Source organism: Cinclus cinclus, chromosome 9, assembly GCF_963662255.1.
Source record: "Cinclus cinclus chromosome 9, bCinCin1.1, whole genome shotgun sequence".
In the NCBI taxonomy this organism is placed as follows: Eukaryota; Metazoa; Chordata; class Aves; order Passeriformes; family Cinclidae; genus Cinclus; species Cinclus cinclus.
This window is the reverse complement of record NC_085054.1, coordinates 20,087,737-20,112,724: the sequence shown is the minus strand read 5'-3', so window position 1 is coordinate 20,112,724 and position 24,988 is coordinate 20,087,737. Positions and strand designations below refer to the sequence as shown.

Genomic DNA, 24,988 nt, shown 5'->3' with positions numbered 1-24,988 from the left:
TTGATAATTTTCCTCGCCTCCCCTGGACTTGCTCCAGCATATTCACATCCTTCTTACGTTGTGGCCCCAGAGCTGGATGTGACACTGCAGGTGGGGTCACAGAAGAGTGGAGTGGAGGGGCAGAATCACCTCCTTCAGCTGCTGCTTTGGATGCAGCCCAGTTTTCTCTCACTTGTGGATATTAAGATGTTTCAGGAGCTACAGTGCCCGGAGGTAACAGCAGTGGAAGGGCACTGAAAGGACAAAGAAGTAGGGAGAACAGGACCAATATGAAAGTGGTGTTTGTAAAAGACAGTCACAATGGAAAAAGAGAACAGAGCAAAGAGGGCATACACAAAAAGAATTAAAAGTTTTCCAAGGAATGAAAATGAGGAATTAGCCATAATTTAATTACCATACTTCTGCCGGCAGTCAGAAGCACTGATTTTAAACCTTTCGTTTGAAAGTATTCAACTATGTGCACACAGTTGTGGGAAAGGAGAATCTTTTGACATTGCTCCAAGATATCCAACTTTTGGTTCTTACTCAGTATCAATTTTAGGACTGCATGTGTGTTTGTTGAGTACTGCCTTGACTTATTATAAAATGTTTTTAAGCAAAAGATTTAAAGCAAGCGCACCAATTGTAGATGTTTACTATTAAAACTTTCTTTGTAGGTAATTGCACTTAAGAATGAACATTGAAGACAAGCTGGGAGGATTATTTCTTAAATGTGGTGGCATAGACCAGATGCAGTCATCCAGGGCTATGGTAGGGATGGGTGCAGTGTCTGACCAGTCTGGAGTATCGAGAGAACGGCAAGAGGCAGTGCTTCAAGATCGGACTATGCCGCACCAAGAAATTCTTGCAACAGATGAAGTGTTACAGGAAAGTGAACTTCGACAGCAAGAGATGATTTCACATGATGAACTCATGGTCCATGAGGAGACGGTAAAAAATGATGATGAAATGGATGCTCAAGATAGACTTCCTCAAGGGCTGCAGTATGCTGTTAATGTCCCTGTAAGCAATTTCTTTGTGAAGTATTGGAGAGATTATGAGGAAGCTTGATCTGGTAGTCTAATCCTACTCTGGCAAGAATCTATTAATTGCTTGTTTGGATTTTGATTATCAAAATAATTATGTCATTTGCCTCTGGCTGTGGTTAAATTTTGCCAATTAAGTATAATCTTTAAGTATCTGTTTTATAAATATTTTATAAGCAGGCTGTTAGCATAGAACTAAAGCATTAAAATGTGCTCCTTTAAGGATATTTAATGTTCAAGGGTAACTACAAACTGGAATGAATAGCGTTATTAGAAGGTGCATACTGTTTATGCTGTTCATAGTACTGTTTAGTTGCTTTTGCTATAGGAAGCATCTTGTATGTTTTTAAGGTATGTGGACGCTTAGCAATTGCATTCACACTGCAGGTTGGACTGTGACACTTCATACATGACCATAAATATGTCCCTCCACGATATCTCATAGAAGGCATACCTTGGCTTTCCCAGAGAGCATAGAGATGACTTCCTTTTGAAAACAGAGCATCTGTCTGTAATGCAGCATATCATCACTTTTATCCTTCAAACATAAAGGACAATCACCAGGGCTATAAAAGTAGATAGCCTTACACATTAAGAATAATTTTCAGAAACACAGCACTGTTAAAACACTACTCTGTTAGCTGTAGCTCAGGTGGCTTAGGTGTTAGAAAAATGTAAGAGTATCATGGTCTTCATTAAAGTTCACATTAGATTGAGATTTAAAATCTTCAAAAAAAAACTTTCATTAGAACTGGTCTTTTTTTTTTTTTTCCTTAAAAATACTTCTGTCTTAAATATATAATAAACTATTCCATTAAATCTTGCATTGACAACGGCATGGACTAAAGTAAAATAGGTATGAAAAACTGAATGGTTTTACAGATGGAAGTGATTTTAACATATGAACTGATCTCAAAATCACCACAGGTCAGGAAAAAAGACCTTGGGAGATGAATGAAAGGATACTTCAAAATGTTATTGAGGAAATTAACTGTGCCCTTTTTGTTTAAGATACATATTAATTCTTTCACTTAAATTTCTGAAAGAGTGAAGCCAGAAGAGAATTCCCTTAGGAAAAGGTTTTCTGTTTCAGCAGTTTGTCATCTTCTAAAATTGAAAAATTGCTTTTCTGTAGTGAGAACCTTACCTGAAACTGGCACTTGGTATCTTAACAGATCAGTGTAAAGCAAGAAATTACCTTTACTGATGCATCTGAACAACAGAAACGAGACAAAAAACAAATACGAGAGCCAGTAGATTTGCAGAAAAAGAAGAAAAGAAAACAGCGTTCACCAGCAAAAGTAAGACATTGATTTGGCAAAACCAAGATTAAAAGGACCTGAAGATTTGGTTGACTATGACTAATTTCATTAGCATTTGAACTAGTTAGGCTGGAAATTGTTTGTTTGCTCAGTAAAGATGCAGTTCTGAAGTTCACCAGAGACCCAAAACAAAACTGATATAACAGTGTTTTTCTGTGATCTCCTTTTAGCAACATGAACTCTTGACATATTTTAACATCTGTCTCTCCAGGCAGTTCTCTCTCCAAATATATATTTTTTAAATTATGAGTCAGTAGCTTTGTACACCATTTATAAATCATTACTCTGTATCTATCTAATAATAATTGTGCTTTTCTGTGAGCCTGATAATTTAATATGCTTCATGCATAGTAGTGAAAAGTTTTTAAAAAGAAAACTAAAGTGTTAGTTTTGAAAATTCTAAAAAGTTTACTAATATATATATAAAATAATTTACTGGTAGGGAGAATTCCTGTGGTCATAATCATCTTCATATATGTATTTATTTATATAAAAAGATTCTTACCCTAGATGCTGGTTTGTTACTTAAAAATTTGTTTTGTAGATCCATTCATGAGAAGTATGTAACCCTGTATGTCTGAAAACAATTTTCTTCTGTTGAGAAGCACTTCAGATAAAACCAGAATCATTCACTTCATGAGGTAGCAGTGTTATATCTTCTAGTAATTCCCCAAATCAGTATTAATCTTCAGACTTAAGGTAGAGCATATGCAGGCTGCTCTGATAGAAGTAAATCAGTTATATTAGCAGCAGCATTAAAATAAGGCTACTCAGAAATCAACCCAGACTGTTTGTACATCAAAGGAAAACTCACCATAATACAAAGAAAATCTCCCAAACCTCCTTTTTGTTGCCCTGGGAGCAGGACCCTCCAGTCCTCTTCAAAGCACTGTCAAATAAGGTTGCACCTGTAGTATTCTTGGAAAGCTGAGAAATTGCTTCAGATTGGGTGTGGAAGCAAGTTCCAAATGCTGTGCATTTTTTTCTCACTTCTCCCTTTGAGAGAAAAAGGAGATCTAGGTTGAGTACATCCAGAGATCACTTCCATGGAAACATGGCAAGGTAGAAGAGGCGTGTGCCCCTCTTTCTACAGACGTGTACTTGCATGCTTCCTTTTTATCTCCCAGTCTGCCAGGGTTAGTATCTTGAGATGACAAAACATTGAAAAATGATCAGGAGAATTGTTAAACAGTTACTTTTTCAGTCTCTCTTCCCCTGTTTTCAGACCTGTCAGAGTAGAAAGGCAGATTAGAAAAAAGCTGAAGGACTGACCTAGGTGAGAACCTACTGCAGTTTCAGTATTTCCAGAGTAGTGGGGTTGATTTTCCATCCAAACAAGCGGCTGGAACTCTGACAAATGGAAGTCAGTTAACATCCTGAAACGTTCTAAATTCTGTTGTATATCAACGCAGTAATCAGGCAGTGAAGAAGTCATTAGTCATCATGCCTCCTGTTCCCTCTTCCATGCACACACACACATGCACACGTGGACGCACACATGCACACATGCACACATGCACAAGCTTCTTTGTTGCTTTGGTTAGGAAAGCTGCTCTGACAAAGTTAACTCTTATCATTTAAGAGGGTGGTACGAGGAGCAGATTAAGTGGAAGAGCCCAGATTTAGCACAACCATGAAATTAAGTCTATTTTCTGCACAGTTATTTTAAAATCTCAATATAATATATGAAAAACATTTCATAACGTACTTAAATTTGTTTTAAAGATGCAGTTGGCTTCATCAGCTGGATAATGTTACAGAGCAGTCTTTACAATTTGTCTCTATCTGTGGCTGGAGCTGTAACACACCAATCTTACAAACGTATGAATGTGCTTGTCCTTCAGAGTGAATGCACAAGAATTTGTTAGTGTGAGATTTTCACTCTTGTTTTGATGCAGAATTAAAAATTAAGTAGATCCTACAGTATTTGCTGCTATTTCAGAGATACTGTTTCAGTTATTGACTCTCTCTTTCTCATCACTGTCATTATCATAAAACTTAAAGCGCTGTAGCTAATCAAACTGCAGATGTGTTTTCCCAGCATACTTTTATTTTTTGTTAATAACAAGGGACTAAACTGTATTATTTAACGTTCCTTAAGCTCTTCTTTATAGTTGTGTTTAAAGTTAAGCAAGACTTTTATAAATGTAATTTGTTCACTGGTTTTCTTATTCTCTTGCCAGAGATAGTAGAGATTTTGGGTTTTGGCTTAGTTTTCTATTTTTATTCTTTTTTTGACAAATTAGACAAAGCCTGTGATTAGCTTTATTGAATAAGGTAGATGTGGTGCAATTTTTTTAATTTAAGTTTTTTTAACTTTATATGAAAATAGAGGCTTTGATTGATAGCAAAGCAATTGAGTGTGGCAAGTTGAAGTCATCAAAGAGATGCTTTAATATGTATATTAAGTGAGCAATACTTTATTGAGTGAAAAACCTGAAAGGGGAGAATAATAATAATAATAATAGTAATAATAATAATAATAATATTCTTTTGGTTGTTTGGCTTTGAGATTTTGTTTTCTAAAATATAATTTTAACTTTGAGACTATTGGTATTATATAGATATAGATAATACATCTTACTATTCTGGTTAAGCTTTAATGACTTTTAGCAACATTTAGAGTTGTGATTTGAAAAAAAGAATATAACTTTTCACTTTTGCTTTAAAATACAGTTGTTCATGGTTCAGTCCCAAGAGTGGTTTGATTACTTTGCATTCTTTCCAACAGACGGACAAAATAAACAGTAGCGTATAAAGTGACTCATCTGTGCCTAGGGAAGCTCCAAGCTGATTTTCCATGAGCTGCTTTTGTCTCTGTCCTGTTGAAATATCTCTTAATGCACAAGACACAAGTTGGATTGGACTGCAATTGGAAATGTGTATTAGAAGCTTAACGCATAGTTCTGTAGAAATTAGCATTGTTTTACTTGAAATATTTACATTTGCTGCATCGAAAAAAATAATGTTTTTTTTTGTAGTTAATAAGACATCTTTAGAGGGTAGTGTGAGAACAAATTTTACTCTTTTTAAAATAGATCCTTACAATAAATGAGGATGGATCACTTGGTCTGAAAACCCACAAATCTCATGTTTGTGAGCATTGCAATGCTGCCTTTAGAACCAACTACCATTTACAGAGACATGTCTTCATTCATACAGGTACTGCTTGACTTCAAATTTGTCTTTTCTACTATATAAAGAGTTGTTTACTTATGTTAAAAATGTTTTCAGCTCTATGCGAATTTCACTTTTAAGAGTGTAGCTAACTTGGCATCTAAGCTTAGAGATTCCATGCACCAAAGTGTCAAAAGAATATCAGAAAAAAAAATCAACATATATTTAATAGACTGAAGAGCTAACTGTTTACAAGGTTTCTTTTCTTTCTTTATCAGAAAGTAATGGGTTGACTTGTAGCCTAAGTGCCAAAAATTGACCCCTTTGTAAAATGTGCTGTGGCTGCTTATTTGCCTGATGAGGTATCTCTGTTTGGAGAAGTGAAAAAGGTACTTACTGTTATAATAGCTTGCCAGTATCCTGAATGCAGTCTGTGCCAGCATCCTGATTGATCTTGCTCATGAGGAAATTACAGCCATTCCAGATCACTCTTCTGTGCTAGTCTTAATGTGACTCTTAGGATCATGGAGAGAAGTCTGCAGTTCATATACATAGTAAGGCAAATGTTTTCTTGGTATCAGGGTATTTTTGGAATTCGCTCAGATGCTGGTGTTTTTAATAGACATTTTAATATTCCTCAAAAATAGTTATCAGAAACAACAGTGTGTAGTTATTAACTTACGGATGTGGAATTATATTGTTCAAGGTGAAAAACCATTTCAGTGCAGTCAGTGCGACATGCGTTTCATACAGAAGTACCTGCTACAGAGGCATGAGAAGATTCATACTGGTGAGTATAGTGCCTTGAGTATCTTTACTGGCGTGCTTAAAATCTGTTTCCCCACTCAGGCAAGGTTTCTGGTAATAAATATGCAGCCTAAAGCCCTGTCATAGTTTGTTTTAATTTAACACGTGTTATAAAGCTTTTAAAAATAAATTAGTTTTGTGCTTTCAACTTGTTCCACTTTCCTTTGGCTGTAAAATGAGTATGAAGTCCAGTAAGCAGATCTGAAAGTAGTTTTCTATAAATAACCCTAGAGCAGCAAATCCTGAAGTTTGTGCATTCATAAAAGTCAAAGCTCATTAAGCAGTTCTGTCTTCTGTTGTATCAAGTTAATTCAGACAAGGGGGACTTCCAAATTACATTTCCATAGATTTATTTGTTTGTCTGTCTGTTTGTTTGTATTTGAATTTGATGGAAATGTGCCAGGACTAAAATGGCCAAAATGCCTAACCCCAAAGGTACTAGAATCAGCTTTTCTTTTCACTTTTTTTCTTCTTTTAGGTTTAATTCAGAACTGTTCTAAAAAGAAGAGCCTTAGTTTAAAAAGATGCAATATAGGTCAAATAAGGCCCAAAGCTTTAAGCCAAAGAGAATTAAAGTTATATATATTTGTTTTTTTTTAATCTTGCACCACACAGAACCACATTCTTTAACAGGTTTGGTTTCATTGGGTTTTTGGCATTTTGGTGCATGGCCTTTCAATCCCTCTTTAAATATTTTGTGATATGGTCCCTTTTGGACTAGATGCCAATTTCTCAGCCTCTTTTTCAGAAAAGCAGAGCTGGTGAATGTGCACAGTGTTTCTTGGCTGTAGCATTTAAATGGATATGAGAGCTACTAACACGCAGTGCAGTGTGTGCATATGTAAGGGTTGAGAGGGAGAAAAAACTGCAAAATGAATTTTCAGAGCAGTGTACAGGGAGTTAAATGCACAAATGCCCTGTTGTTTCTGGGATTTTTATATCCTAGGTTGCCATGAGTCCAGACTAAGTAGGTTTCCTTCAGCCAGTCAGCCACAGAAGAGTCTTCCATTCTTCTGTCCGGTGTCTTTGTTCTACTCCTAGTCTTTCCTCTGGCTCTGAATTGGTGAACCATGCTGCCTCCACTTTGTGTAGATACTTATTCTTGAAAAGAATGCTCATTCAGTCTCTTCCATCTATCTGCCCCCCAACCCTCTGCCCCCCCCCCCCAAAAAAAAGTAAAAAAATTAAGCGCAGTCTTCACATTTTTTAGAAGATTCCCTTTTTTTTCTTTTTTTTCTTTTTTTTTTTTTTTTTTTTCCATAGGAGGATTATTCCCTGTACGTGGCTTTGAAAATGAGAGTCTGGGCAATATAGTTAATTAACACTTGACTGCAAATATTTTATTAATTGATTTAATTATCTTTTAAAATTTAGCTTCTAGCTCTAATGAGAAATTAAGCTTTGGAGGGAGGGGGTGGATGTGGTGGGACTGTAGGTTTTTATGCCAGCTCTTAGATATGCTAGTCTTTGTTTAGCAGAGAAAAAGGTACCATTTAACTAATTAACCATATTGTTATCTGACTTTTTTTAGATAACTGTGTTTCCTCCTTTCCTCAGCATCCTGAGGTATAGTTTGGTTGTTTCTCAGGAAATAGAAGATGGTGCTTGTGTTTAAATTGTTGAATCATGGACGTTTTCCTAGGTGACAGCTAGTAATGATTAGGAGAAAACACGTAAAACCCAGATTCCAGGAGTGACAAATTTTTTTCTGAAGGCCATTTAGTTAACAAGAATTTAACTAGCGTTTAATTTTTGGCTTCACCCAGTTATAGTGTAGCTAATTGGCACTCTGCATACCTGTCTGTGCTTTCACCTCTCTGTGACAGTGTGCACTACTGGCCCTTAGCTGTTTGTGTAGTCACTCTGTTGCTCAGGGCTGCATAACTAAACCCATCCAGAAAAGCTGAAATTTCAACTTGCTGCTTTAACGAGAAGGTGAGCAGTGGGTCTGTGTTTTACTTTGATGAAAGTAAAGATCTGTTTGTATTATTCATATCCTTTTTCAAAATGTTTTTTAACTTTATTCAAATCATTCATTCATTGTTATCTCCATGAGTGACTACTTTTAGCACCAGCTTTTGTTCAAAATACTGATGTGGAACAGGAGATCTCTTATTTAAATAAATAAATAAAATATTTGAAATATTTTAATCAAATTTTCCAGTTTCTTTTAAACCAATCAAAGAGAGTAGTAGCAGGTAGAAGCCCCATTTTATGCCTGTTACAAGCCCCAATTTACAGGTGCCCCAGCTATTTCCAGTCTAATTTGACTTTAGTTCTCTGAACCACTCCTTCAAAGGAAATGTTGTGAGGGAGTTAGGAAGCAATCAATGAACAGCCTTATTCTATGTAAATAATTAAACAGTTGCATCTAAAAGCAGACATTGCATTAATACAAAATTTGTTTATAATTGTGTGTAGAGGAGAGCAGCAGTGTTGGAGCCCTGCTGCTAAACTTGTCCCTAATGATACAGAAAATTGCTATTTTAGTAGTAAGGGAGGGAAGAGTCACTGGTATGAAAATATTTTCAGTTTACGAGGTTGGAGAAGATGCTGTATGTTCTTTTTTCTTTTTTTTTTCTTTTCCCCAAGTATGTCTGCTTACTTTTTGCTTAGAGGTGTTTCTATATACCTTACCCACTCATGTGTTCTTCTGTCCTAATTGTGTAAGCCACCCTACTTTCCATTTTAAACACAAAAACTAAGATTACATAAAAAAATAAAACACCATTGGGGCTAAAAATTTAAGTGCCTTCTTAGTCATGCTGATTCAGTCATGCTGATTTTTTTATAGCCTTCTTTGGTATTTTATAATTTGGTTTTTGTCTGTTTAGACTTTAAAATGCCTGGGTTTGTAATTGTTACAGCCTTCCTACACCTAATATTTGTACTACACTGGATGAGTAGTTCTGTTGCTTGGTTTTAATAGATTGCAAACATATACACAACGCATAGGCTCTTTTCATAAATAATGCGTTAATTGTTGTATTGTTTTTTTAAATTTTGAGGGTTTTTTATACATCTGATTCTTTCCCACTCACCAAGACATTTCAGAAAAATGTGTCCTGGATTCTCCCTGCATTATCAAAAGGCTGTTATTAATGATCTCTTCCATTTGCAGTAGATCCTGTTTGAAAAGTACAACAAAATTGCGGAAGGCATCTGGAGTTTTGGGCTTCTGCTAGGATGAAATTATTATTGGAAGCCTATCTTCATATTAATTTTTAATCTTTTTCTAACATTATCTTCAATATGAAGATTAAAGCCAAAATTAAGTATGGTTTCAGTTTCACAAAGGTTTTCTTAATCTTGCTTTCAGAGTATTTTGGAATTCTACTTGAAAATACTATTTTCTGTACTGTGCTGAGTTAACTCCAGGGCAGTGTCCCCAGATTCTTCTCCCTGTTAAGGCAGTACATTTATATGTGCCCTGAAAGTCTCCAAAATATCTGGTGACTGTAATCCACCTAAAAACCACAGACCCCTGTTTGGCCTTTTTAAGTCTTGAAATGGGAGTAGATAGCTTGGGAAATAGGTAGCTGAGGAGTCTTCTGCCAGGAAATAGCCAGTTTGAGTAGGAAAATGTTAAGGATCTCTGTGGATTCTTTTACAGAAATGAGTGTAAGGCTGCAGGTAAGTGTATTAATGAAGTGTTCTGCATTTCCTGGGAGTGCAGGAGGGCTCAGTAGAAAGGGCTGTTCAAGGCGAGAACAGTACTCAGCTATCTTGCTTTAAGGCTCAGGATAGTTCTCAACCCAAACAGCCACTCCATTCTCTTAAGATAAATCTAAGGTAGCTTGAAAGTGAGCTTTGTGGCAATATAAGGAGAGTTGTTTGAAGGGCAATTTAAAAAAACCACCAAGTAGAATAGTGGAGCAAAGGGAAAGAAAACAGGAAGTACCAAGGACTAAGTAGTAGTCTTCAGGAATGGAAGAGTTCCCATGTATCAGACAAGAACAATGAGGTCTAAATATCATGCTTCAGCATCCTGAAAATGGAAGGCAAGGATTGGAATTTGATTCAGAAAGTCTGAACAAGCTTGTTGGGAGTAAGGCACTGTAATAAAGAGAACACGGAGAATGAACCTGGAGTTTGAAAGTTAGGAAATAGACCAGAGAGGAAGATTTGCTTAATGGCAGGATGCGAGGGAATGATATGATAGTTGTTAGAACTTAGAAGGAATGTTGAAAAAAAAAGCAAAATTTGATGGTGCTTATTAATAAGCAAGAAATGGTAAAGTTCTCGAAGTCAAGTGAACGAAGAGATATAGAATGCTGGGGTTGTGAGCCTGTAGAAAGAGAACTGGTGGAAGCTGAGAGATCTGACAAGAAAAGATAATTTGATTTAGGGGAGAATAAATTGGAGTAATTTCATCCAAGAAAGGGATTGGCTGAGAAGCCTCATGGAGAAGTAAGAATTAATAATTGGAAATAGGACATAGGCTTACAAAGAGAGATTTAGAAATTGCTTGGAATTAAGGAGGTTGAAACTCTGGGCATTAATGATCTGACTAGTAGCACATATGTGGGCGATACAGATATTTTCCATTCTAGTTTCTATAAATACTGTAACCTTATTTTAAGGTACTGATTTCCCATTTGAAGAAGGATGTGGGTAAATTATTCTAAATGGAAAATACAAACTCAATATTTTAAATAATAAAATTTTTTAATTTGAAGTTTTATATTAACAACTGATTGTTAGTAATTCAGCAGTTCGTAACATAATTCGTAAGAATAAAAACAATCTCAGAAAATAGCAATAGTCTGCGTATTTCTGGACAGAAGACATAAATGGTTCATATCCCAAAAATCAGTGCAGTGCAGTATCCAGAACAAAGAGGGTCCTGACAGATGATGCCAGAACAATCGCTGACCTCTATGTCAGTCCAAAAGATTTCATAGTAAATACTAAGAGGAAAAATCGCTCTTGTTCAGGGTGAGTTCTGCTAAATAGTGATCTTCCATAAAAGCAAAACTAACTTTTCAATGCATTTGGAATTTTTAGGTTTTGTCAGAGAAACCTAGAAAAAAATATCAGAGAGAAGATGTAAGGCAAAAGTTAAAAGAAATAAAAATAGAGTTACTCCCTGCTCAGAAAAGATTGTTACAAGGTTTCTTTGTGAGGAAAAATAAGGGGGAGAACTGAAGATGAATTCAGGGCAGTGCATATTGTTTGAAGGAGTATTTCCTGAAAGTAAAGAAAAAAACAGAAACCAAAACAAGCAAACAAAACAACCAAAATGAGAAACCTGTAAGTATGCAAACACTGGTTCTGCTACAGTGGTTTCCTGGGTTTTGACTTAATTTTAAAAATATTTTAAAATTAGTTCCTAAAAAAAATAAATAAATTTGGGTTTCAACCAAAACAGTAGGGCTTTTTCAAAGCAGTTCTCTCAATTCCACATGCAGATAAGGGAAAAAATATGGAAAAAAAGAAAGCACCCTCTAAAATGTTCTATTTGAAGTTTGGAAATGCGTTAATTCTCTCCTAGAAGGGATGGATTTGAGTTAATGAGTTGGTTGAGAGGATTGAGGTGTTTTTATGCAGTTGTCTGCCCAAAAAAATGCATACTGTAGCAACAATTCATGAAGACTATCTTCACAGTTCTTAATTTGTTAGGTGTAAGACATACCTGCAGTTACATTAGAAAGGGGAGTAAGGATTTAGCTTTAAAGGTGTGGGGGTTTTTTTAGCTTAAAAGCTTAAAGTAATTTGAGGCATCAACAACTGAGTATTGAAAAAGTAGCGATGTAAGCAAGCCCTGTGTTGTTTTTCAATAGCAATAGACTAAATCCTCTTCCTTCTAATAGAGAATGTAGTATGTGACCTGGTAATTTTATGGAAAAATGTTGATTTTAGATTAATATTGCTATGTGTTTTTTATCAGGTGAAAAGCCATTTCGTTGTGATGAATGTGGTATGAGGTTTATTCAGAAGTATCACATGGAAAGGCACAAAAGAACTCACAGTGGAGAGAAGCCTTACCAGTGTGAATATTGTTTGCAGGTAAGTTGTAGTGAAATCTTCTGTGATTGAAAACCAAAACACCAGCCAATTCCCCAGTATTGCAGATGGGGATTCCTCCATTTTATACAAATAAATGTAGAATTAATGTTTATTCTGTCAAGATGGACTGTCTTGGTACACAGGTGGAACAGAGTCACAGCTGGCTGTGCTTGATTTCATTGACTGTATACTCTTGTTTGACACTTCATTAGAAATTGGTAAAGAGGGTGAATTTGATAGAGTAAATTTGTTAGAATGAAAGGTTACTTTTCTGCTAACATTTATTATTATTATTATTATTATTATTATTATTATTATTATTACTAAATTTTGCATAATAATCATAATAATCCTAATCACCACCATTATCTTTTCCAGTATTTCTCCAGGACTGATCGTGTGTTGAAGCACAAACGTATGTGCCATGAGAACCGTGAGAAGAAACCCAACAGAAGTGCCACCAAAGTTGGCTTTTTGCCATCGGAGGAAGATTCTGGTTTCTCTACGCCTCTGAAAGACAGCTCCTTGCCAAAGAAGAAAAGGCAGAAAACAGAGAAAACAAAATCTGGGGATAAAGAAAGTACAGATAAATCAGAACACAAGAAGGACAAAAATGATTATTTGCCTTTGTACTCTTCTAGTACTAAAGTAAAAGATGAATATATGGTAGCGGAATATGCTGTGGAGATGCCACATTCTTCGGTTGGTGGATCGCACTTAGAGGAAGCAAATTCTGGAGAAATACACCCACCGAAGCTCGTTCTCAAGAAGGTCAACAAGAGGAGTCTAAAGCAGCCACTTGAGCAAAGTCAAACCATTTCACCTTTATCTACGTATGAAGACAGCAAGGTTTCAAAGTATGCCTTCGATCTTGTGGATAAGCAAAGTTTACTGGACTCTGAAGGTAATGCTGACATTGATCAAGTCGACACATTACAGGAAGGGCCCAGTAAACCTGTACATAGCAGCACTAATTATGATGATGCAATGCAGTTTTTAAAGAAAAAGAGGTATCTACAAGCAGCTAGTAACAACAGTCGAGAATATGCCTTGAATGTAAGTACCATAGCATCTCAGCCTTCAGTAACGCAGGCAGCTGTGGCCAGCGTCATTGATGAAACTGCTACAGCCTCAATACTAGACACACAGGCACTGAATGTTGAAATTAAAGGTAACCATGACAAAAATGTCATTCCAGATGAGGTACTGCAAACTCTGTTAGATCATTATTCACACAAGGCTAATGGACAGCATGAGATCTCTTTCAGTGTGGCTGACACGGAAGTGACCTCCAGTATATCTATCAATTCCGCTGAAGTATCTGAGGTGACCCAATCTGAGACGGTTGGAACAAGCTCTCAAGCTTCCTCATCAGATAAAGCTAGTATGTTACAAGAATATTCAAAGTTTTTACAACAAGCTTTGGACAGAACTAGCCAAAATGATGCCTATTTGAACAACCCGAGCCTTAATTTTGTGACTGATAACCAGACTCTTACAACCCAGCCAGCATTTCCTTCCATGGAGAAGGTCTACACATCTATACCCGTCAATAGCTTTCGGTCGGGAATGAACTCACCATTAAGAACAACTCCAGACAAGTCTCACTTTGGACTAATGGTTGGTGATTCTCAGCACCCTTTTCCCTTTTCAGGTGATGAGGCAAATCATTCTTCTTCCTCCTCTACACAGGACTTCTTGGATCAAGTAACTTCTCAGAAGAAAGCAGAGGCACAGTCTGTTCATCAAGCATATCAAATAAGCTCCTTTGAGCAGCCCTTTAGAGCTCAGTACCATGGGGCAAGAGCTGGAATTTCCTCTCAGTTTAGCACTGCCAATGGACAGGTGAACCTTCGGGGACCAGGGACAAGTGCTGATTTCCCAGAATTTCCCTTGGTGAATGTAAATGATAGAGCTGGGATGACTTCTTCACCTGATGCCACAACGGGCCAGACTTTTGGCTAAGAAATCTTTGTAAATAATACTGGCACTTTAGAACACATTTGTCAAAAGGGGGTTGCTCTGTATAAGATGGAGTTCTGTACAGCTTTTAAGAGCGCTATGTTAAAACAAAAGTAAGCTGATATTAGCAAGACCAATAACTGCTTCTTTTTCTCTTTTTTTTTCTTTTTTAAAAAATTTTGTTAGCCATCAGTCATTGAACTGCCTGATGTTGGTGCCCCTATCAAAGGCAGTTTATTATTCACTTGTTTGAATCCAGAAAATATTTTATCTTCTATGAAATTTTAAAATAAACAAAATCCCCAGGTAAGACTTTTCCCCCATGATTGTTTCCTTGCTGGTTTCCTTGTATGCTTTGGGAGGACAGTTTATTGTCGGATACTATTCACATTGTCATTTCTAAGCCTGTAAGCATAGTCATTGCTCTTCAGCAGGGAATCGTGTACTAAACACACAGAATAAACAAGTAAGTTTCTGAAGTCAAACAAATATGGCTTTAAAAGAAAGCATTTTCTAGAAGAATCTTCAGTCTCTCCCAAAATAATTTTAGACCATGTGTCCTTCTGCTTTGCATTACCTTGAGTTGTGTTTGGAGGGAAAGAAAGTGAATTCTGATAGACTAACTCTACTATTTAAAAGTCTAATTAATTTAAAATACTTTAAACACTTTTTTAAGCAAAATGCCTAACTGCTAAAGCCTTTACTTCATTCCCGAAGTAATGTGTATTTCTTTGTACAGCTGAATCTAGATGTAACTTTTTAATGACTTTTTCATATGCAGAAACCAAGATTTTGAAGTTTTAGTTAAAATACGCTGTAGATGACATTCCCAATTGCAAAATGCTTACACAAACAGTGTATTCCAAGATTTAAAAGCTTAATTGTACCTTACCCTAAGTACTCATAACAATTAACATAGAGCACTTAGCCAACTTTATAGTTTTTGATTTCTCAAAAAATAAAACCATTTTTAGATGTTTAGGTTTGATACGGTTGCATCATTTTCATCTCATACAGCAGCTCCAGTAATTCTTTTCAATATACTTGAGATTGGGTATTTTTAGCTTCTGTAAAAACTGTTTTAATTCTCTGTCTAGGATTTTGACAATTTCAGTTGTTAAATTTATTGAAGTATCCCTGAAAGCTGAAGAAGTGGGCATTCAAATTCCCCATTTTTTAATGTTTGCTTAGTAAAAGTCACTACAGTTTTACCAACCTAAACTGGTGAATGATGCTAGTGAACAGGATTTCTTTTTCCAGTCTGGGAGAGTGATCAGAAGTTTTCATTGCATTTCACAGTATAAATAAACTGCAAAGTTTATCCCTGTACCATTAATATGTTTTTTTGAATAGTACTTTGTCTTGAAGTATACAGTATGGTACGATAAGTAGTTCTGTGTGCATTTTTAAGGTGGTAAGATTTGAATAGCCTAACTATTGTGTAGTTTAAGTTAACAAATTTCAGATTTTTGAACTGTATGTTCATTCTATTGCACCTTCCCTAAAGGGACACTGTCTGGTAGTTCAAAGGCAGTTTAAGCCTCATGTAGGCTGATTAACCAGGGAAAAACACACACACACACACACACACACACACACACACACACACACACACACGTAGGTGTGTATATGATGGTTTTTTAAATAGGATTTCATCCAGGTTTTTACAGCGCTGTTGCTAGCTGGTGTCCCTCAGACAAAGCCATCAGGTAGGAGAAAAAGCTGCATCCCAAGGGGCTAAAATATATCCTGTCTTTTAAGAAAAGACTTGAATAGGACCTAGAACAGTCCCCACCTCTTACCAAAGCAGTAGCAATATTTTTCTGAATTTTCATTACCAGGAAACTGATCCCACTTTGTCTTTTCCCTTATGGTAGCACTACTACAGCACAAACTTTACTTGGTACAGTTGAGGGAGAAAGGGCATTTATTATCCATAGCCTGCTTCTTCTGTTAGCAAGACTACAGTTTATGTAAACTAATTTCCTAATACTTCTGTATAAAAAAGCAGGCTCTTTTGATTTGTTGAGTAAAATTTTAACGTGCTATGAGTTACCAGTAATTTTGTCTGAATATTTGGCCACGACTTGAAAAGAGTGGACATCAAGGGAGAAAAGTAAATTCCGTACGGATTATTAATGATACATGTAAAGAAATTTCTTTGAAAGAATATTTTTAAAGTGATTCGTGGTCTGTTTTTCTTCCTTTATGGTCAGTTTTGTTTTTTGACTTCCCATTCTGTGTTGCACAGAAATAATCAAAAGGGTCCCTATATCCCAGGAAACCACCTCATGTAAGGCATACTTTTGTTTTCAGTGTTCATTTCCATGACATCCCTGCTTGCAGTGCCTGAATAACTCTGTGTTGGCACTTTTGTTCCTATGCCCTGATATTGCAAGGAGATGGCAATTGTACTGTTTGTTAAATATATCAAGGAACAAAAGGAAAACAAAAAAAGGCTGGGTTATTACTGTGTTACTGCACTGCTGTGGGCCCATAGGGAGGAAAGAGGAATGAAGCCTCCTTTTCGCTAAGGGGTCTGACTCGGCTTTATTTAAAAAAGTTGCATTGACACCCTGGTGTGATTGGGGACTGGGAGAGAGTGGCTCTCCCATGCTATGGTCACACTTGGAATTCACTCCGAGGGTGTGTGAGGGAGCAGGCTGCTGTACAGACTGAAGGAACTTGTTCTTCTCTGCAGCCAAACGGGGATCACCAGAGGAACTGCTATTCCTTACATCACAGCTCATTCCCATGCCTGCTGCTGAGCCATTCCAGCTGCACTCTGTGCCTTAGGACAGGCTGTGAAGTCCCATCTAAGCCACAGGGACTTGTCTTGTAGGGCTCTTCCATGTGTACGAGTAAAGCTACTACTCACACACGAGTGGTGTGAGTAGTTGATCTGCTGCTGCTTGAAGCTTTCTGCACTGGAGGAGTTAGCCAAATATACTGCTGTGATTTCTTGAGTACATCCTCTTTTATCCTGAAATAAGTATTTATGTAGTTCTGGGAGGTTTAGCTCTGAAAAAGGCTCTTGCTTATTTAATGATGGCATTATTTAATAATGTTTTTCGCTGCTCACGTTTTGCTGCTTTTAATCTGCTGCAGATGCACACTCTTCAAGTTGATCTGGTCATTTTTGTTAAGTTTTTTGTATATGTCTGGAAAAAAGCAGCTCTGTTCTTGTGCTGTCAGTATAAGGCTGGGGTGAGCATGGAGATTCCTCTGAGCTAACAGCAGGCATTCTTACTGAAAGGTCATGTGAGCACCAGATATATGTGTGTGTGTAAGGTGAAATTTTTGGGGATATCTACTAGTGATAGCGCAATGATAATTTTGAAAAAGAGGAAATTGATGACATTTATTACCAAGCTCTCTCTCTCTGTCTACATATATATATATATATGTGTGTGTATATATATATATGTATATATACACATGCACTTATTAATGGCCATATTTTGGTCCTAAATTACTTGACAGTGTCCCTTTTAGCATGAATCTTTTGATATGTTTTACCATTAATATAACAAAACAATGAAGGAATCAGCTTGTAATGGTATACTAATAGGCATTTCCTTTTCTTCATTTGATTTGAGAATGAATTAATCATAAATGATGAGTTTTGGGGAGAAGGATTAACCATGTGTATTACTGTATGTTGGTTTACGAATAACAACATAAGCAATTTAAATTGGATGATAAAAGAACCATGTTTATGATCTTGTGTCTCCTAGTGTTGTCTTTAGGAAAATTGTGTTTCAAGAAGAAAATAGGACAAGAAAGTATTCATGTGAAATAATACTTGTATTATTTTTATACTGTACTTTTCGGTTTTTTTGGATGATGGAGCTTTTCACTGTTAATTGAGAAGTACAGTAAAATCTTGCTAATTCGCTGACCTCTAAACAGAGCATCTAACAGGTTTCTACATCCCTCATGGTCCTTTCCCACCTCTCTGCAGTGGTCTAAAAAGTACTGTAGCAAGGTCTCACACAATAATACTGTACTACTTCACCCAAGTATACTACAGCATCCATATTAGTATACTGGGAGGTAGAAGGAGTATTGAAAACTAAATTGCAGTTGTCAAAATAAATGAACAAAGTACATTTTGTGATGTGACATCCTTGCTTTTGTTGCCTGCTTCTTCACTATTTTCAAAATTGCAATTTGTAAAGGGTTTCTAAGGCATTGCTGCGAATTATTGGGGTTCTACTGTAACTTTTGGAGTTTATTCCGAATTATTCATGTTCTCCTATGAAAACTTTCCACCTGAACAGATACATTATATTCCATGCTTTATCAGACTATTTTTATAGTATTTGTATTGTATGTAGTAACAATTTGAAATGAACAAGAATATTTGGATGAATTCACTCTGAATTTTGCAGCATTGGATTACATTATGTATGTATGTATATTTGCCAACTAAATTTTCTTGGCTTTGAGAGCTTTGATTTTTATTCTTTGCTTGTTTTAATACCATTACAAATCGCAGGGAAAATCCTAATGCTCCTGGGAATCCGTTTGGAAATGTTAACAGGCAGAAATACGTTTATGCAGGCGGTACCAGTGCACATGTGAACTTTCAAATTACATGGCTGGTACTGAAGCAAATGAATAATGTTGCAGTTTCATAGAGTTAAATGTTTTACTAAAATGAAGCCTTGTAACTTTGAAAGTTCATTGGACTTAGGGTAATGCATGCTTATGTTAGGCATGTAATGCATTTAGCTGAAACTCACTTTGCAAAGGACAAGCACTAAGAAAGTGTTACTGCTAATGAAAAGACGTCTTTAATTCGAAATTTAAACTTCTGTTCAATTTGCTTTGTGTCAGGGAAATAAATCTATGTCGCTTTTGCTCTACTCAACATATAAAAACTTCTGTTTCCTTTTTAAAATTACATCTTTTGGTAGGAGACACAAACTGAGGCAAGCAAACATTTCTGGGTTGTTTCTTGCTTTCCTTAATCCAATGGATGGAAAGGTAATATTGTGTAAACAACATTATTTTATTTTTTTATGCAATATCATGCTGTAAATATGATTTATCAGATAAGGATGTACCTATGATTGAATCTTTGATTCTGCACAGCTAGAGTTTATATATAAATATAAATGTGTCTTGACAATCAAGGACTTATGTCAGTCTTCCTTTATGACGTTTCTTATTGTTATGCATTCCATTTGTTTGACTTGAGTATTTGTATTGTCTGTAAAGTATGTAATGTTTTTATAGCTTGTTTAAAAACAAACAGAAAAGCCTGTAAATACGAACTGATCACAGTACTGCTCTGTTAGAAGGCATATGATGATGTACTGTTTGTAAGCAATAATACATGACAGTGCTAACTTGACAAGTAGCATAAGGATAAATTCCAAAAATACCTTTGGGAGTTAATAGCCTTGTTTGAGTTAATGAATATTCTTAATGATTTTTGTATAAATAAATTCAGATGTCCTCCTGCTGGAATATATAACATTGTTTACAGAGCACAATTTCAGTCACAGAGGACAGTCTTTAGATCTATGGCTTCATCCACTCTGAGTGAGAAATGAATGGCTTGGCTGCACTTCTGCGAGATGAGGAAGACTGCTAAGGTTGAATAGCTGTGTCTCTGAAGGATCAGAGATACTATTCTGCTTCTGTGCTGATTCCTGCCAGTTCCTCTACATAAATTCGGAGTCTTTAAGTCCTGATATTGAACTGATGAGACTTGGGCCACCCATAGAAAGGAGTAGTTCTCTTCTTATTTCATATGCAGATAAACAGTGAACTTTTGAGTCACCTCTTCCTTTGAGTTGCATATTTTTCAAATTATGAGCTATGAGATGATGAGATGGGTTTATTCTGATAAACTAGATGTCAAACTTATAGTTTGAATTGAATAGGTATTAGACTGTACAGAGCAGCATATCTATTTGAACAGTCATCACTGCTTTAGAACTTCCCCCCTCCCAATTTATAAATGTATATGACCTACATTTTATAGAAAAAGAAATGTTTTTAAATGCTAGTCATTTATATAATATGTGCTTTGAAGGATTTGCTAGTCCACTTCTGTCACTTTTAGTACACTGGTATCTTTTATATGTAATGTATGCTTTTTATTATTATAATTATTATTATAATTATTATTATTGTAGACATTTCAGTAGGAGGAATTTTGAAACAGTATGAGGGGTTGAAATTTTCATTGTCAGAAATGAATTATACTGGACTTTGTCTGTGTAGTCTTGTCTTTCTTTAAATACTGTCTGGAAGGGAACTTGGTATTCAATAAAGCAAGTGACTTCCTTTTATTTTGAAGGCATACGATATAGTGTTGAATTGGATCTGAAAATGTAATGGATTTGAAGACAGAAATTAGTACAAAATCTAGTGTACAGAAGAAATTGTCTTACGAAAAACCTGATGATATATATAGTGAAACACTCTTACAGTGAATTTCTGATACAGTGCTATTTTCCTGAAATCCATATGCCTTCTTTGTATTTCAGTTCATTAAAATATGATAATTTGTATAGATAAATTTAGAATAATAGGTTTATTTCAATCATTATATAGTATTTCTTTATCCTACAACATCTGTTCCGTCCCTTTATCAGACAAAAGATCATAACCTGAATTCCATCAGTTGGAGTATGTATATATATATAGGTGAGAGACAGTTTTATAGGAACCTGGAAAGTATGAATTTGCATATTCCTTATGTTTCTGACAGAAATCAGTATGTGAGTCTTTCATTATTCCTGTGAAATGAGGAATTTCCTGATACCAAGAAGAGTGAGTGAGTGTGTGTGTGGGTGTGTGTGTGTGGGTGGGTGGGTCCATGGAAGATGTTAGGGTCTCAAGGCCAAAATGATAAAAGTATAAAAGGATTTAATTTAGCTCAACATGACTTACATTTAATATGTGAAAGAAACATTTAAATTTCATAACTCAGACAAAAATAGTTTTGCAGGGAACAAAACTATTTGGATAGCAGGCTTAACCAAATGAATTTTTTTTTTGGTTAAACTTGATATATTTTAAATGATTCAGTTTCTGCCTTTATTTCTGCCCTAAATGCAACTTAAAATATTTTGGGAGTTATTCTTCCTGTTCATTTGACTGTGAGTGTAATTTATATCATGGTTTACAAAATGTGGCATGAAGGATTGGATTGTTTTATCTGTATAATACAATGAAAGTTTGCTTTTTTTTTTACATAATCATGGTGAATGGTATTGTATTCTTAGGACTGATTTATTCATTAAGTGACTTAATGAGTTTCATCACTTTTGACGTTATTGTTTTCTTATGGTTAACTTAGTCTTTTTGGGTTTATAATACCCTTCTATGTATTGTGATACTAAGGGAAGTTATGTTTTTGCTTTATTTTTAATTAAACTAATAGTTTGATAATTTATATTTGCAAATGATGCATTTTAAATGTGGTCACTTGCTGTTTGAAAAATAAAAATATAGAATACTGTTTTATGAATAGACTTAGCAGTATTTTTCATGTTAGATAATTTCAAACAAAATCTGCTTTCTTAGTGAGACAGATGAAGGCATGTAAAGATACATATTGTTGTGCAAGAACTGAAGTGGATTCTTTTCAACAATTAAATGAAATATTTAAATATTTGATTTGAAGCACACAGAACTTACTTGGGTTTTCTTCTCCTTTGGATCTCCTTGCCTTCTTTGATTCTAGAAAACAGACTATCTGACCTTAACCTTAAGCCTGGTTGTCTGAGAAGATTGCACTGAATAATAGAAACACCTAGTGTTCGACCAGCTTTCCTTTTGTGATTTTTGTTTGCACTGGAGTGAATTCATTCAGTGCCAACAGCTTCTCACATACATGAGAATCAAGACTTTGTTTTAATCTCAGTTGCAAGAAGGGTGAACTCAATTACTCAAAATTTCAAGTCTGTTGGATAACAGCATGCCATGTGTGCACAATAGCATTTTGTAGCGTGTGTAGGCTATGGAGTATTTGTTACAATGATTTTTCCATTTTTAAAGCAAATATTTTAAAAATATCGAGGATCACAGCAGTTATGCATCTACAAAACTGTAAATACGCCCTGTAGCATTAATTACTGGTAATTCAGTTTTCTCCTCTTTTATTTATGTGTATCAGAAGTAATGTTTCCCTGAATCTTTTGGTAGGGTCCTTTCTGGTAGATACTTGATTTTTGTGGAATGCTTGGCTGTGTTGATATTACTTCACATAAGAACAAGTTTTATGTAAGAAGGTGTTAAAAGTGCACAATACCTTTTAAAGAGAGAAAAACCGTAGTGGAGCGGTGTGTGAAGACTGGAGCTGTGATCAGATGAGTGCGGCAGGAAGAGCTGGGGGGTCTGGGATGTCAGCAGCCCCTCACCTGTGGGTGCAGCAGGGCCACTCCCTGGGCATCCACCAGGCACCTCAGGAACCTCCTCTGGGCAGCAGTGGCTGTGAGAGAGGAGCTTCTCGTCTGGCCTCAGGCTGCACCCTGCTGAGGAGGTTGGCTCAGCTGGATTTGGCTGTAGGTAGCAGAGGAGGGCACTCGGATTTGCTCTCGTGTCTTACCCAGGGACGGCAGCCCTGGCAGCGGTGGCCGTGCACAGCCCAGGGTGGTCACTGGCTGCACCAGCACAGACTGAAAGTGGCCGTAGGAAATGGCCCTGCTCGGTCCCTCTGAGCTGTGGGAGGCAAAGCAGTCCCAGTGCCTTTGTGTACACCTGGAGCAGGGTGTCAGCGCGGCTCCGGCACTGGATGGGACTTGCTTTCAGTCTTACTCCAGTGTGCAACTTACGGTATTAAAATACTTTAAAACTTTCACGTGGTATGTTAGCATCTGGCCGGCATGATGACTGCTTTTAATGGTTTTGTGTTTGATAATTTTAAGTCGTGGGTGCACTCTGACGCTGCAGCGTGCCTGATGGCGTAGTGTATGTGGTCTGTGTACTAAGCCACTCTGCTTGTCTTTATGTTCACTTACATTAGTTATACTGATTTTCATTTGCTTTGATTATGTGGTGGAAGTAAGAAATCAGAACTGATCACATCTGCTTATTGATTTTTATGATTAATACTGTCAAAGAGTAAAGCGATACTGAAAATATATTTTGATATTGAGAAGAATTATCAGAACCTATATTTTGTGTTGAGTAGAAAAATAGTCTGTTTAAATTAGCTTGCTTTTATTTTTTGCTAGGAGAAGGAAGCAGTTTTCTGTTAAAATAATTGGTTGTTTATTTAGTGGCTTTAAAGTAGCTCTTTTGCAATTAATCTTTTTTTCCTGCGGTGCACAGGGTAAACTATGTTGTGGCTTCAGGATAGACAGCAGTTTATAAAAGTTTGGAGATTTGGAGGTGTGTTGTCTTAGGGAAGTCGTCTGAAAAGACATCTGTGTTGGTTATCTTCTGCACTGCACTTGCCAAATCAACAGAAGAAGTCTTCCAAAGAATATTGTTTGCTTTTTTTGTCTGCTTTGGTTGTCAAGACATGAAATTTAATGAAGAGAGCTGTTCACTGGAACAGGGGTTTTAAAAGGAGGCCATCTGTGCTGTCCTTTTGAAGCCAGCTGCCCTGCCCTGGTTGCTCAGGTAAGTTGCCTCATCTGCAGTGCTCTTCCCCTTTCACACCAGGGCTGGTCATCAGGTTCCTGACATCCCTGCTGCACCATCTGCTTTGAATGCATACATGTACAAGTCCCTGGCAGAGATTAAATAGGATGATTTGGTGAGGTTCCATTTTAAAATGTGTGTGTGGGTCTTTTGCAGTCCAGCCAGTCTACATCACCTTTGCCTGTCAGCAGCTGTGCACATCATGCAGAAATCATGGAATCCAGTTCCTGCCTCTGTTATTTATACTCACTTCTGGATGTTTGCTGGATGTACAAATCACTGTTGTTTTTTCCACTCAGAGTCCATCTCCCTGGGCAGCTGTGCCTGTCTCCCACAGGACAGCCAAGACATGTTGCTGCATGATCACTGTTGGTGTGTTTGTGTTGGGCCAGTGGCTGTGTCTTCCAGGGCTCTTGGCTAGAAATGTGGTGCCTGGTCCCAGACCAGGCTTTGTGCTGACATCTTTTTAGATAGATCAATGCCTTGGCAGTAGCTTTTATGTAGCTGCCTTCATTCAGAGGAGGTGATACCTTCTCAACAGCTATGGAAATGCAAGTAGTACCACTGAACATGTTAATTTTTACTTTTATTCACATAAAATCTTTGTTTTCATGGTCAGATGTGATCAGAAGTGCCACTTCACAGAGGTAGAAGTAATAGCTTTTGTTAGATCCAAATCACTAGCCTGGCCTTAATGAACCCAAAAGGATCCATTATTTTAGCTGTGTAAATTATAAAAAAAAATACTTCTTTGTTTTAATATGAATAATGACTGTTCAAAATGTATAAGTATTATACTCTGAAAGCTCTTCAGGAGCAGCACATCCTTAGTAATCTTGTCACAGGATAAACTGAGCCATGAGAGACAATAAAGCAACAGCTGCAAGTGCAGGGAATGTTCAGGTTAATTGTGATCTTGACCATGCAGTGACGTGCAAGAATAAAACAGGATGACATCAGAAGCTGAAAGGATGACTTGTTTGTTTTCCCTCAGGTCCTGTGTGTTCTTCCATTTCTCTTGCCAGTTCCTGAAATAATCTTTGTTAAAATGCTAATATCGACAGAACAGACTAAGATACAGCTCAGAAAGACATAAGCAAGTGCAAGGGGGCCAGTGGGACAAAGTGACCTTTT

General features: G+C 36.5%; 1 protein-coding gene across 2 annotated transcripts; it reads left to right on the top strand.

Moving 5' to 3' along the window:
• The first annotated feature begins 672 nt into the window (after window positions 1–672).
• On the top strand, window positions 673–14,245 carry ZNF148 (zinc finger protein 148). 2 transcript variants are annotated; one of them, XM_062498473.1, is made up of 6 exons: window positions 673–1,002; window positions 2,201–2,326; window positions 5,386–5,509; window positions 6,171–6,254; window positions 12,162–12,280; window positions 12,659–14,245. In XM_062498473.1, exons 1-6 carry the CDS (start codon window positions 673–675, stop codon window positions 14,243–14,245), a joined length of 2,370 nt encoding a protein of 789 aa, XP_062354457.1. The 2 variants fall into 2 exon arrangements, with proteins under 2 accessions (XP_062354457.1, XP_062354458.1); XM_062498474.1 differs by lacking the exon at window positions 2,201–2,326.
• Window positions 14,246–24,988: the final 10,743 nt, after the last annotated feature.